At 48.7% G+C, this 16,034-nt stretch overlaps 1 protein-coding gene across 2 annotated transcripts in view; it reads left to right on the top strand.

The window, feature by feature from the left end:
• The window catches only part of LOC121539050 (synaptosomal-associated protein 25-B), a 102,811-nt gene that overhangs the window by 47,113 nt on the left and 39,664 nt on the right, over positions 1–16,034 (top strand). For both annotated transcript variants that reach the window (XM_041847265.2, XM_041847266.2), the window contains exon 2: positions 10,064–10,201. In XM_041847265.2, coding sequence (XP_041703199.1) covers positions 10,130–10,201 — 72 coding nt within the window. In that variant the 5' untranslated portion in view covers positions 10,064–10,129. The remainder of the gene's footprint in view (positions 1–10,063; positions 10,202–16,034) is intronic.

Genomic DNA, 16,034 nt, shown 5'->3' with positions numbered 1-16,034 from the left:
ACAAAATGGCTGAGCAGCGAGGGGATACAGCGAGGTCGTAGTCATGGCGACTGAAGGTCAGTACAGGAGACCGCGATATCGCACAACGATAAAATCAATGACAATCGCTCGCCACATCACTAAGATCTCTCCCATCCTCGTATAGCTCTAGGACAGGTTGGAATGAGTGGATGGAAAGGTATCAAACTCATGGTTTCCATGTTGTTGTTGTTGTTGTTGTTGTTGTTTTTTAAAACTCCATTCCAAAATTCCAATGAGTCCATCCTCCTATAGCTCCGCCCTCTGCTATATACCTGATGGTTCATTAGTGAAGGCAATAGTAAGTGACTGTGCAGATTGTATGATCTATAAAACATCTAATCTTCCACACAACAGGGCATTAATAGATCCATATGATTTTGAAATCAGTGCTAAAGATCTGTGCTATGTTGAATCAATCAATCAAATGTATTTTATGAAGCCCTTTTTACATCAGCAGTTGTCACAAAATGCTTTACCGATACCCAGCCTAAAACTTCAAAGAGCAAGCAATACAGAGGTAGAAGCCCAGTGGCTAGGAAAAACTCCCTAGAAGGCAGGAACCTAGAGAGGAAGCAGGCTCAGAGGGGTGGCCAGTCCTCTGCTGACTGTACCGGGTAGAGAGGAACCAGGCTCAGAGGGGTGGCCAGTCCTCTGCTGACTGTACCGGGTAGAGAGGAACCAGGCTCAGAGGGGTGGCCAGTCCTCTTCTGGCTGTACCGGGTAGAGAGGAACCAGGCTCAGAGGGGTGGCCAGTCCTCTTCTGGCTGTGCTTACCGGGTAGAGAGGAACCAGGCTCAGAGGGGTGGCCAGTCCTCTTCTGACTATACCCGGGTAGAGAGGAACCAGGCTCAGAGGGGTGGCCAGTCCTCTTCTGACTGTACCGGGTAGAGAGGAACCAGGCTCAGAGGGGTGGCCAGTCCTCTTCTGACTATACCGGGTAGAGAGGAACCAGGCTCAGAGGGGTGGCCAGTCCTCTTCTGACTGTACCGGGTAGAGAGGAACCAGGCTCAGAGGGGTGGCCAGTCCTCTTCTGACTGTACCGGGTAGAGAGGAACCAGGCTCAGAGGGGTGGCCAGTCCTCTTCTGACTATACCGGGTAGAGAGGAACCAGGCTCAGAGGTGTGGCCAGTCCTCTTCTGACTGTACCGGGTAGAGAGGAACCAGGCTCAGAGGGGTGGCCAGTCCTCTTCTGACTGTACCGGGTAGAGAGGAACCAGGCTCAGAGGGGTGGCCAGTCCTCTTCTGACTGTACCGGGTAGAGAGGAAGCAGGCTCAGAGGGGTGGCCAGTCCTCTTCTGACTGTACCGGGTAGAGAGGAACCAGGCTCAGAGGGGTGGCCAGTCCTCTTCTGGCTGTGCTGGGTAGAGAGGAACCAGGCTCAGAGGGGTGGCCAGTCCTCTGCTGACTGTACCGGGTAGAGAGGAACCAGGCTCAGAGGGGTGGCCAGTCCTCTTCTGACTGTACCGGGTAGGAGGAACGCTCAGAGGTGGCCAGTCCTCTTCTGGCTGTACCGGGTAGAGAGGAACCAGGCTCAGAGGGGTGGCCAGTCCTCTTCTGACTGTACCGGGTAGAGAGGAAGCAGGCTCAGAGGGGTGGCCAGTCCTCTTCTGACTGTACCGGGTAGAGAGGAACCAGGCTCAGAGGGGTGGCCAGTCCTCTTCTGACTGTACCGGGTAGAGATTTTAGTGTACATGTGGTCATTGAGTCCGGATCGTTAAAGATGACCTGAGAGAGTGTGACGATGCATAGCCAGCTCTGCTAACTGGTTCACTGACCTTGACATGTAGTAAAACCTGTGGTATTGGTTTGATGTATTGTTGGCAGCTGTGACTGTAGTGAATGGATTGGTGTGTAGGGAACGTGTCACTGTGACATAGAACCATTTCATCTAGATCTCTACAGCCTCTCTCTCTGTCTCCCTTCACTCTACTCACCTCCCTCTACACCTCCCTCTACACCTCCCTCTACACCTCTGCTGGCCCTTTCCTTATTCTCTCCTCTCTCTCTCTCTCTCTCTCTCTCTCTCTCTCTCTCTCTCTCTCTCTCTCTCTCTCTCTCTCTCTCTCCTCTCTCTCTCTCCCTCTCTCTCTCTCTCCTCTCTCTCTCTCTCTCTCTCTCTCTCTCTCTCTCTCCCTCTCTCTCTCTCTCTCTCTCTCTCTCTCCTCCTCTCTCTCTCTCTCCCTCTCTCTCTCTCCTCTCTCTCTCACACTCTCTGTCTCGTCACCCTACATACTCTCCACCCTGATAACACTCTCTGTCTCGTCACCCTACATACTCTCCACCCTGATAACACTCTCTGTCTCGTCACCCTACATACTCTCCACCCTGATAACACTCTCTGTCTCGTCACCCTACATACTCTCCACCCTGATAACACTCTCTGTCTCGTCACCCTACATACTCTCCACCCTGATAACACTCTCTATCTCATCACCCTACATACTCTCCACCCTGATAACACTCTCTGTCTCGTCACCCTACATACTCTCCACCCTGATAACACTCTCTGTCTCGGCACCCTACATACTCTCCACCCTGATAACACTCTCTGTCTCGTCACCCTACATACTCTCCACCCTGATAACACTCTCTGTCTCGGCACCCTACATACTCTCCACCCTGATAACACTCTCTGTCTCGTCACCCTACATACTCTCCACCCTGATAACACTCTCTGTCTCGTCACCCCTACATACTCTCCACTCTGATAACACTCTCTGTCTCGTCACCCTACATACTCTCCACCCTGATAACACTCTCTGTCTCGTCACCCTACATACTCTCCACCCTGATAACACTCTCTGTCTCGTCACCCCTACATACTCTCCACCCTGATAACACTCTCTGTCTCGTCACCCTACATACTCTCCACCCTGATAACACTCTCTGTCTCGTCACCCCTACATACTCTCCACCCTGATAACACTCTCTGTCTCGTCACCCTACATACTCTCCACCCTGATAACACTCTGTCTCGTCACCCCTACATACTCTCCACCCTGATAACACTCTCTGTCTCGTCACCCCTACATACTCTCCACTCTGATAACACTCTCTGTCTCGTCACCCTACATACTCTCCACTCTGATAACACTCTCTGTCTCGTCACCCTACATACTCTCCACTCTGATAACACTCTCTGTCTCGTCACCCTACATACTCTCCACCCTGATAACACTCTCTGTCTCGTCACCCTACATACTCTCCACCCTGATAACACTCTGTCTCGTCACCCTACATACTCTCCACCCTGATAACACTCTCTGTCTCGTCACCCCTACATACTCTCCACCCTGATAACACTCTCTGTCTCGTCACCCTACATACTCTCCACCCTGATAACACTCTCTGTCTCGTCACCCTACATACTCTCCACCCTGATAACACTCTCTGTCTCGTCACCCTACATACTCTCACCCTGATAACACTCTCTGTCTCGTCACCCTACATACTCTCCACCCTGATAACACTCTCTGTCTCGTCACCCTACATACTCTCCACCCTGATAACACTCTCTGTCTCGTCACCCTACATACTCTCCACTCTGATAACACTCTCTGTCTCGTCACCCCTACATACTCTCCACCCTGATAACACCCTCTGTCTCGTCACCCTACATACTCTCCACCCTGATAACACTCTCTGTCTCGTCACCCTACATACTCTCCACCCTGATAACACTCTCTGTCTCGTCACCCTACATACTCTCCACCCTGATAACACTCTCTGTCTCGTCACCCTACATACTCTCCACCCTGATAACACTCTCTGTCTCGTCACCCTACATACTCTCCACCCTGATAACACTCTCTGTCTCGTCACCCCTACATACTCTCCACCCTGATAACTCACTAATGTCAAGAGGGAGAAATGACATAGTTCTCACTCGCCTAGAAAGTTGGAGGACAATGATGAAAATGGACAGACGTATGCATTCTCTCTTTCAGCTGTTGATATGTTGATATTGTAAGAGGTTTCACTTAGTTCTCAATGGGAGTTGGTGTCTGTCATATCATTGACTTGTGAGAATGGAGCTCAGCATTTAACTGTTCTAATGGAGCTCAGCATTTAACTGTTCTAATGGAGCTCAGCATTGAGCTGTTTCTAATGGAGCTCAGTGTTGAGCTGTTTCTAATGGAGCTCAGCATTTAACTGTTCTAATGGAGCTCAGCGTTGAGCTGTTTCTAATGGAGCTCAGTGTTGAGCTGTTTCTAATGGAGCTCAGCATTTAACTGTTCTAATGGAGCTCAGTGTTGAGCTGTTTCTAATGGAGCTCAGCATTGACATTTTTCTAATGGAGCCCAGTGTTGAGCGCCGTAAGTTGATTAAAAGCATCATTATCATATCTCCTGGCCTCACTTCATCACACCTCTTTCATGATTTACATATGCCCTCAGATCCCCTCAAAAACAGTGTGTTTGTGTATGTGTGTGTGTGTAGCTGTGATCAGCTTGAGTTCTGTGTAGCATGGGAATGGGTGAGAACCTATGAATGCAATCTCATTATATTCACTTTACATGCTCTCTCTCTCTCTCTCTGTGGTTGCTGTGAGGTGGCACAGTGGCACCATGACAGAGAGAAGGGGGTAATGGAGAGTCTATGTTGGGGGTGGGGCCAGAGGCCATGATAAGGTTAGGATGGGGCTGAGAGAGATTTAAGTCGGTTGACTAGCTAAAGCCCTTGTATTTTAATAATACCTCCCAGGGAGTGGGCAGAGGGAGTTGAGAGCGTGCTGTACTGTAGGTCACTGCTGTGGGCAAGGAGATGGCAGAGATATACAGCCCAACTGGGTCCTAATGACAGGGACTTGGGCATACACAGTAGAATTCTAGCTAGAGAGTATGTAAATCAAACTTCGCTGCACCCATTAACGTGAATGCTAATTTTAGTAGTGTTACATTATAGTGTCTGATTACATTTACCTTTTAGTCATTTAACAGACGCACTTATCATTGATTACACATGTATATTATCACAAGATCACTGGCTCTGCTTTAACACAGGCCCCTATTGTTGAATTCAGCTCTCCACAGTCCTGGGGCCACAGGGCCATCTTTATGCTGTGTTCTGGAAGTCCTGGGGCCACGTTGCCATCTTTATTATGTGTTCTGGAAGTCCTGGGGCCACAGGGCCATCTTTATGTTGTGTTCTGGAAGTACTACATTTGTGGATCTCGAAGGACTGTGTGTCAAAAAGTCAATGGCAGGGCGATCCAAAACCAGGCAACATGTACAGGCCGCCACTGCCCCTCCCTCCCTCATCTTGCCTCGATGGGCTACCACTGCCCCTCCCTCCCTCCCTCCCTCATCTTGCCTCAATGGGCCACCACTGCCCCTCCCTCCCACATCTTGCCTCGATGGGCCGCCACTGCCTCTCCCTCCCTCATCTTGCCTCGATGGGTCGCCACTGCCCCTCCCTCCCTCATCTTGCCTCGATGGGCCACCACTGCCCCTCCCTCCCTCCCTCCCTCCCTCATCTTGCCTCAATGGGCCACCACTGCCCCTCCCTCCCTCATCTTGCCTCGATGGGCCACCACTGCCCCCTCCCTCCCTCTCCCTCCCTTCCCCCTCCTCCCTCATCTTGCCTCAATGGGCCACCACTGCCTCTCCCTCCTACATCTTGCCTCGATGGGCCGCCACTGCCCCTCCCTCCCTCCCCCTCATCTTGCCTCGATGGGCCGCCACTGACCCTCCCTCCCTCATCTTGCCTCGATGGGACGCCACTGCCCCGTCCCTCACTCCCTTCCTCCCTCATCCTGCCTCATTGGGCCGCCACTGACCCTCCCTCCCTCATCTTGCCTCGATGGGCCGCCACTGCCCCTCCCTCCCTCATCATGCCTCGATGGGCCACCACTGCCCCTCCCTCCCTCATCTTGCCTCGATGGGCCACCACTGCCCCTCCCTCCCTCATCTTGCCTCGTTGGGCCGCCACTGCCCCTCCCTCCCTCCCTCCCTCATCTTGCCTCGTTGGGCCGCCACTGCCCCTCCCTCCCTCCCTCATCTTGCCTCGATGGGCCACCACTGCCCCTCCCTCCCTCATCTTGCCTCGATGGGCCACCACTTTCCCTCACTCCCTCATCTTGTCTCGATGGTCCACCACTGCCCCTCCCTCCCTCATCTTGCCTCGATGGGCCACCACTGCCCCTCCCTCCCTCTTCTTGCCTCGATGGGCCGCCACTGCCCCTCCCTCCCTCTTCTTGCCTCGATGGGCCGCCACTGACCCTCCCTCCCTCCCTCCCTCCCTCCCTCCTTTGCCTCGATGGGCCACCACTGCCCCTCCCTCCCTCATCCTGCCTCGTTGGGCCACCACTTCCCCTCCCTTCCTCCCTCATCTTGCCTCGTTGGGCCGCCACTGCCCCTCCCTCCCTCCCTCATCTTGCCTCGATGGGCCGCCACTGCCCCTCCTTCCCTCATCTTGCCTCGATGGGCCACCACTGCCCCTCCCTCCCTCCCTCCCTCATCTTGCCTCAATGGGCCACCACTGCCCCTCCCTCCCTCATCTTGCCTCGATGGGCCACCACTGCCCCTCCCTCCCTCCCTCCCTCCCTCCCTCCCTCCCTCCCTCCCTCCCTCATCTTGCCTCAATGGGCAACTGCCTCTCCGCCACATCTTGCCTCAATGGGCCGCCACTGCCCCTCCCTCCCTCCCCTCATCTTGCCTCGATGGGCCGCCACTGACCCTCCCTCCCTCATCTTGCCTCGATGGGACGCCACTGCCCCGTCCCTCACTCCCTTCCTCCCTCATCCTGCCTCATTGGGCCGCCACTGACCCTCCCTCCCTCATCTTGCCTCGATGGGCCGCCACTGCCCCTCCCTCCCTCATCATGCCTCGATGGGCCACCACTGCCCCTCCCTCCCTCATCTTGCCTCGATAGGCCACCACTGCCCCTCCCTCCCTCATCTTGCCTCGTTGGGCCGCCACTGCCCCTCCCTCCCTCCCTCATCTTGCCTCGTTGGGCCGCCACTGCCCCTCCCTCCCTCCCTCATCTTGCCTCGATGGGCCACCACTGCCCCTCCCTCCCTCATCTTGCCTCGATGGGCCACCACTTTCCCTCACTCCCTCATCTTGTCTCGATGGGCCACCACTGCCCCTCCCTCCCTCATCTTGCCTCGATGGGCCACCACTGCCCCTCCCTCCCTCTTCTTGCCTCGATGGGCCGCCACTGCCCCTCCCTCCCTCTTCTTGCCTCGATGGGCCGCCACTGACCCTCCCTCCCTCCCTCCTCCCTCCCTCCCTCCCTCCTTTGCCTCGATGGGCCACCACTGCCCCTCCCTCCCTCATCCTGCCTCGTTGGGCCACCACTTCCCCTCCCTTCCTCCCTCATCTTGCCTCGTTGGGCCGCCACTGCCCCTCCCTCCCTCCCTCCTCTTGCCTCGATGGGCCGCCACTGCCCCTCCTTCCTCATCTTGCCTCGATGGGCCGCCACTGCCCCTCCCTCCCTCATCTTGCCTCGATGGGCCGCCACTGCCCCTCCTTCCCTCATCTTGCCTCGATGGGCCGCCACTGCCCCTCCCTCCTCCCTCCCTCCCTCATCTTGCCTCGATGGGCCGCCACTGCCCCTCCCTCCCTCATCTTGCCTCGATGGGCCACCACTACACATTTCTTCGCTACAGTCCGCCACCTGAATGTGACTGGCAGGTCATTTGCCCTGACATAGCGTGACATAACGTATGAGGAAAAGTGAGGGGGTGGGGATGAGCGAGAAAGAGAGAGAGAGAGAGAGAGAGAAAGAAAGAGAGAGGGTTTCAGTAAATAACATGGAGGGAGAGAGAGAAAACAGTGGTGCGTAAATCCTCTTTACCCCGGTGTTTTAATCCCTCCCTCGGCCTTACGACTGCCGTCAATCAAACGGAGTGACAGCAGCGTGTCATGTGGTGGGGGATGGGGAGGCGGGACTTAGCAACAGATAGAGCCCTAGAACCACTCAATCTCAATTCATTTTTTCCACAATCTCCTCCTTCTCAACAGTATTGGAGGAGAAGGTCCAAGGTCCCTCCTCTCCGACCTCTCCTTTTGAGAGGGAGGTGAGAGGACCAAGGAAAGACATGACACATGACTGATGCACCAGAGAAGTTCTGTTTTGATGTTTTCCCTGCGTGGAGCCAGTTACAGGTTTAGACCTTACCGTGTGTGTGTGTGTGTGTGTGTGTGTGTGTGTGTGTGTGTGTGTGTGTGTGAGAGAGAGAAAATATCAGAAGAGAGAAAGGAGAGAGAGGTTTTAAGAGTCTGACTGTCCTGTACTGTGGTCTGCTGTTCCTTTCAGAGCCAATACTAAATTATTAAAGACCTACTGACGACTCCAGAAAGAAAGAGAGGGAGGGAGAGAGAGAGAGAGAGAGAGAGAGTGGGAAGACATTATCTGACATTAAAACATAGGATCACACCATAGGATCACACCAATGGGCACACACTGGTTGAATCAACGTTGTTTCCACATCATTTCAATGAAATTACGTTGAACCAACGTGGAATGGACGTTGAATTGAAGTCTGTGCACAGTGGGACCTGAGCCTGCCTCCACTCACCTGAAAATAACTTGAATTGTTTGATTTGGACATAAAGAACATTTCTCTGAGTTTCCACGTCTATGAAACATTGAGTCTCTTGCCGACTGCCTCCCAGTGTACAGAAATATAAATGTTATCGTTGACTTCAAACTCACGCTGGTTCTTACCGTGTTCCACCGTTGTGTACTTGACCGCGGTCACACGATATGGTTTCCCGTCTGTCCCGACAACAAAGCATCTCAGAAGATAAAATGGCCAAGGCTTATGTGGAGTTTAAATGGAAACCTTTGAAACAGGCTTTCTAAAATGCATGACATTATGACAACTGACTTGGAATGATTGAGAGTGCTGTATTGTTTTAATGTACATGTTATGTTAATGAAATAAATAACAGATTGAAGTGAACTTAAAGAAATGTGTATTACAAAACAAATCTGCCAACTCCTTTCAGTTTAGAGTCTCCCTCCCTCCCTCCCTCCCTACCCCGCTCCCTACCCCCCTCTCTCTCCCTCCCTACACCTCTCCCTTCCTCCCGCTCTCCCTACACCTCTCCCTCTCTACCCCTCGCCCTCCCACGCTCCCTACACCTCTCCCTCCCTACCCCTCTCCCTCCCTACCCCTCTCCCTCCCTACCCCTCTCTCTCTCCCTCCCTCCCTCCCCTCTCTCTCTCCTATAGTAACACTTGGGAAGAGTTTGTAATTGCCCTGGAGAGAGAGAACAAGGGATGGTTTCAGATGCTCTCTTAGAGAAGTGGGAGGTAAAGCCATCTGGGAGGCAGAGAGGAGACCCTTAACAGTTCATCCTACCAGGGGTGCTGGTCTTAGTGTAGAGGTCTGACTTAACCCCTCTCAGCTATTATACCTGTCTCAGAGCTGTGAGGGGGACCAGACTGGGATAATCAATCAAATGTATTCATAAAGCCCTTTTTACATCAGCAGATGTCACAAAGTGCTTTTACAGAAACCCAGCCTAAAACCCCAAACAGCAAGCAATGCAGATGTAGAAGCACGGTGGCTAGAAAAAACTCCCTAGAAAGGCAGGAACCTAGGAAGAAACCTAGAGAGGAACCAGGCTCGGAGGGGTTGCCAGTCCTCTTCTGGCTGTGCCGGGTGGAGATTATGAGAGTACACGGCCATTAAGGCCAGATCGTTCTTCAAGATGTTCACTGGGAGATAAGAGAGGGAAGAATTCTAACCTTGAGGGATGTATTTGCTGTATCTGTGTGTCTGTCTAATCTAGACAATGGTTCAGTGAAGGTGGTCACAAGCCTTTAACTCGTTTGACTCAAAACTAGGAGAACACTGAGCCATCCGCAATGCTATGTAGACTAGTTTCATTATCAACAAAACAGCCTGTTCTACCGTATCTGAAATGCATACCGTATGCAGCTTGACTTGTGTGTGATCTCTCATATCCTCAGTAAGCAGCAACTCTTAAGTGATAACAATTCTTCTGTTCATCGCCATAACGCACTAACGTGATACTTTATGATACTTGTGTTTTCTCCCTCTCTCTCTCTCTCTCTCGCTCCTCAGTCTTTGCAGTAGCAGCCAGTCTTCTCGTGGTTTGGAGGCCGACGCCCATCTCACTACCCAGAAGCCATGGCAGATGAAGCGGACATGCGCAATGAGCTGGAAAACCTGCAGGCGAAGGCGGACCAGATAGCTGATGAGGTAAAACACTCTCACACACACACACACACACCTCACACACCTCACACACACACACACACACACACACACACACACTCACACACACATCACACACACTTCACACACACACACCTCACACACACCACACACACACACACACACACACACACACACACCTCACACACACCTCACACACACACCTCACACATACCTCACACACACCACACACACACCACACACACACACACCTCACACACACCTCACACACCTCACACACACACACACACACACCTCACACACACACCTCACACACACCTCACACATACAGTGAGGGAAAAAGGTATTTGATCCCCTGCTGATTTTGTACATTTGCCCACTGACAAAGACATGATCAGTCTATAATGTTAATGGTAGGTTTATTTAAACAGTGAGAGACAGAATAACAACAACAAAATCAAGAAAAACGCATTTCAAAAATTTTATAAATTGAATTGCATTTTAATGAGGGAAATAAGTATTTGACCCCCTCTCAATCAGAAAGATTTCTGGCTCCCAGGTGTCTTTTATACAGGTAACGAGCTGAGATTAGGAGCACACTCTTAAAGGGAGTGTACCTGTATAAAAGACACCTGTCCACAGAAGCAATCAATCAATCAGATTCCAAACTCTCCACCATGGCCAAGACCAAAGAGCTCTCCAAGGATGTCAGGGACAAGATTGTAGACCTACACAAGGCTGGAATGGGCTACAAGACCATCACCAAGCAGCTTGGTGAGAAGGTAACAACAGTTGGTGCGATTATTTGCAAATGGAAGAAACACAAAATAACTGTCAATCTCCCTCGGCCTGGGGCTCCATGCAAGATCTCACCACGTGGAGTTGCAATGATCATGAGAATGGTGAGGAATCAGCCCAGAACTACACGAGAGGATCTTGTCAATGATCTCAAGGCAGCTGGGACCATAGTCATAAAGAAAACAATTGGTAACACACTACACCGTGAAGGACTGAAATCCTGCAGCGCCCGCAAGGTCCCCCTGCTCAAGAAAGCACATATACAGGGCCGTCTGAAGTTTGCCAATGAACATCTGAATGATTCAGAGGAGAACTGGGTGAAAGTGTTGTGGTCAGATGACACCAAAATCGAGCTCTTTGGCATCAACTCAACTCGCCGTGTTTGGAGGAGGAGGAATGATGCCTATGACCCCAAGAACACCATCCCCACCGTCAAACATGGAGGTGGAAACATTATGCTTTGGGGGTGTTTTTCTGCTAAGGGGACAGGACAACTTCACCGCATCAAAGGGACGATGGACGGGGCCATGTACCGTCAAATCTTGGGTGAGAACCTCCTTCCCTCAGCCAGGGCATTGAAAATGGGTCGTGGATGGGTTTTCCAGCATGACAATGACCCAAAACACAACGCCAAGGCAACAAAGGAGTGGCTTAAGAAGAAGCACATTAAGGTCCTGGAGTGGCCTAGCCAGTCTCCAGACCTTTAATCCCACATAAAATCTGTGGAGGGAGCTGAAGGTTCGAGTTGCCAAATGTCAGCCTCGAAACCTTAATGACTAGGAGAAGATCTGCAAAGAGGAGTGGAACAAAATCCCTCCTGAGATGTGTGCAAACCTGGTGGCCAACTACAAGAAACATCTGACCTCTGTGATTGCCAACAAGGGTTTTGCCACCAAGTACTAAGTCATGTTTTGCAGAGGGGTCAAATACTTATTTCCCTCATTAAAATGCAAATAAATTTCTAACAATTTTGACATGCGTTTTTCTGGATTTTTTATTGTTATTCTGTCTCTCACTGTTCAAATAAACCTACCATTAAAATTATAGACAGATCATGTCTTTGTCAGTGGGCAAACGTACAAAATCAGCAGGGGATCAAATACTTTTTCCCCTCATTGTACCTCACACACACCTCACACACACCACACACACACCTCACACATACACCTCACACACACCTCACACACACCTCACACACCTCACACACACACCTCACACATACCTCACACACACCACACACACACACACACACACACCTCACACACACCTCACACACACCTCACACACACCTCACACATACCTCACACACACCACACACACACACACACCTCACACACACCTTACACACACACCTCACACACACCTTACACACACACACCTCCACACACACACACACACACACACACACACACACCTCACACACACCTCACACACACACACACCTCACACATACCTCACACCTCACACACTCACACACACACCTCACACACACCTCACACACACCTCACACACCCCTCACACATACCTCACACACACCTCACACACACCTTACACACACCTCACACACACCTCACACACCCCTCACACACACCTCACACCTGAGTGACGGCTCACAGTAGACATTCATCATTTCATTCACACAAATGAGGTCCACATCAGGGGTCATATTTGAAAATCGTCTTAGAGTAAGAGTGCTGATCTCGGAACGGTTTTGCATTTTAGATCAAAATGAATACGATTATACGGACAGGGGGCACCTGATCCTAGATCAGCATTTCTACTCTGAGATGCTTTTTGAATACCTGAGACAGAAGCAAACAACTAGACATCTGTTCCATATCAGAGCTCTATCAACTAGACATCTGTTCCATATCAGAGCTCTATCAACTAGACATCTGTTCCATATCAGAGCTCTATCAACTAGACATCTGTTCCATATCAGAGCTCTATCAACTAGACATCTGTTCCATATCAGAGCTCTATCAACTAGATATCTGTTCCATATCAGAGCTCTGTCAACTAGACATCTATTCCATATCAGAGCTCTATCAACTAGACATCTGTTCCATATCAGAGCTCTATCAACTAGACATCTGTTCCATATCAGAGCTCTATCAACTAGAAATATATTCCATATCAGAGCTCTATCAACTAGACATATGTTCCATATCAGAGCTCTGTCAACTAGACATCTGTTCCATATCAGAGCTCTATCAACTAGACATCTGTTCCATATCAGAGCTCTATCAACTAGACATCTGTTCCATATCAGAGCTCTGTCAACTAGAAATATATTCCATATCAGAGCTCTATCAACTAGACATATGTTCCATATCAGAGCTCTGTCAACTAGACATCTGTTCCATATCAGAGCTCTGTCAACTAGACATCTATTCCATATCAGAGCTCTATCAACTAGACATCTGTTCCATATCAGAGCTCTATCAACTAGAAATCTATTCCATATCAGAGCTCTATCAACTAGACATCTGTTCCATATCAGAGCTCTATCAACTAGACATTACATTTACATTTACATCATTTAGCAGACACTCTTATCCAGACATCTGTTCCATATCAGAGCTCTATCAACTGTGTTCCATATCAGAGCTCTATCAACTAGACATCTGTTCCATATCAGAGCTCTATCAACTAGAAATCTATTCCATATCAGAGCTCTATCAACTAGACATCTGTTCCATATCAGAGCTCTATCAACTAGACATTACATTTACATTTACATCATTTAGCAGACACTCTTATCCAGACATCTGTTCCATATCAGAGCTCTATCAACTGTGTTCCATATCAGAGCTCTATCAACTAGACATCTGTTCCATATCAGAGCTCTATCAACTAGAAATCTGTTCCATATCAGAGCTCTATCAACTAGAAATCTGTTCCATATCAGAGCTCTATCAACTAGAAATCTGTTCCATATCAGAGCTCTATCAACTAGACATCTGTTCCATATCAGAGCTCTATCAACTAGACATTACATTTACATTTACATCATTTAGCAGACACTCTTATCCAGACATCTGTTCCATATCAGAGCTCTATCAACTAGACATTACATTTACATTTACATCATTTAGCAGACACTCTTATCCAGACATCTGTTCCATATCAGAGCTCTATCAACTAGAAATCTGTTCCATATCAGAGCTCTATCAACTAGACATCTGTTCCATATCAGAGCTCTGTCAACTAGACATCTATTCCATATCAGAGCTCTATCAACTAGACATCTGTTCCATATCAGAGCTCTATCAACTAGATATCTGTTCCATATCAGAGCTCTGTCAACTAGACATCTGTTCCATATCAGAGCTCTGTCAACTAGACATCTATTCCATATCAGAGCTCTATCAACTAGACATCTATTCCATATCAGAGCTCTATCAACTAGACATCTGTTCCATATCAGAGCTCTATCAACTAGAAATCTATTCCATATCAGAGCTCTATCAACTAGACATCTGTTCCATATCAGAGCTCTATCAACTAGACATTACATTTACATTTACATCATTTAGCAGACACTCTTATCCAGACATCTGTTCCATATCAGAGCTCTATCAACTGTGTTCCATATCAGAGCTCTATCAACTAGACATCTGTTCCATATCAGAGCTCTATCAACTAGAAATCTATTCCATATCAGAGCTCTATCAACTAGACATCTGTTCCATATCAGAGCTCTATCAACTAGACATTACATTTACATTTACATCATTTAGCAGACACTCTTATCCAGACATCTGTTCCATATCAGAGCTCTATCAACTAGACATTACATTTACATTTACATCATTTAGCAGACACTCTTATCCAGACATCTGTTCCATATCAGAGCTCTATCAACTAGAAATCTGTTCCATATCAGAGCTCTATCAACTAGACATCTGTTCCATATCAGAGCTCTATCAACTAGAAATCTGTTCCATATCAGAGCTCTATCAACTAGAAATCTGTTCCATATCAGAGCTCTATCAACTAGAAATCTGTTCCATATCAGAGCTCTATCAACTAGACATCTGTTCCATATCAGAGCTCTATCAACTAGAAATCTATTCCATATCAGAGCTCTATCAAGTAGACATCTGTTCCATATCAGAGCTCTATCAACTAGAAATCTGTTCCATATCAGAGCTCTATCAACTAGAAATCTGTTCCATATCAGAGCTCTATCAACTAGAAATCTGTTCTATATCAGAGCTCTATCAACTAGAAATCTGTTCTATATCAGAGCTCTATCAACTAGAAATCTGTTCTATATCAGAGCTCTATCAACTAGAAATCTGTTCCATATCAGAGCTCTGTCAACTAGACATCTGTTCCATATCAGAGCTCTGTCAACTAGACATCTATTCCATATCAGAGCTCTATCAACTAGACATCTATTCCATATCAGAGCTCTATCAACTAGACATCTATTCCATATCAGAGCTCTATCAACTAGACATCTGTTCCATATCAGAGCTCTATCAACTAGAAATCTATTCCATATCAGAGCTCTATCAACTAGACATCTGTTCCATATCAGAGCTCTATCAACTAGACATTACATTTACATTTACATCATTTAGCAGACACTCTTATCCAGACATCTGTTCCATATCAGAGCTCTATCAACTGTGTTCCATATCAGAGCTCTATCAACTAGACATCTGTTCCATATCAGAGCTCTATCAACTAGACATATGTTCCATATCAGAGCTCTATCAACTAGAAATATATTCCATATCAGAGCTCTATCAACTAGACATCTGTTCCATATCAGAGCTCTATCAACTAGACATTACATTTACATTTACATCATTTAGCAGACACTCTTATCCAGACATCTGTTCCATATCAGAGCTCTATCAACTAGACATTACATTTACATTTACATCATTTAGCAGACACTCTTATCCAGACATCTGTTCCATATCAGAGCTCTATCAACTAGAAATCTGTTCCATATCAGAGCTCTATCAACTAGACATCTGTTCCATATCAGAGCTCTATCAACTAGAAATCTGTTCCATATCAGAGCTCTATCAACTAGAAA

Source organism: Coregonus clupeaformis, chromosome 21 (genome assembly GCF_020615455.1).
Source record: "Coregonus clupeaformis isolate EN_2021a chromosome 21, ASM2061545v1, whole genome shotgun sequence".
NCBI lineage: Eukaryota > Metazoa > Chordata > Actinopteri > Salmoniformes > Salmonidae > Coregonus > Coregonus clupeaformis.
This window is presented reverse-complemented; position numbering and strand designations above follow the sequence as displayed.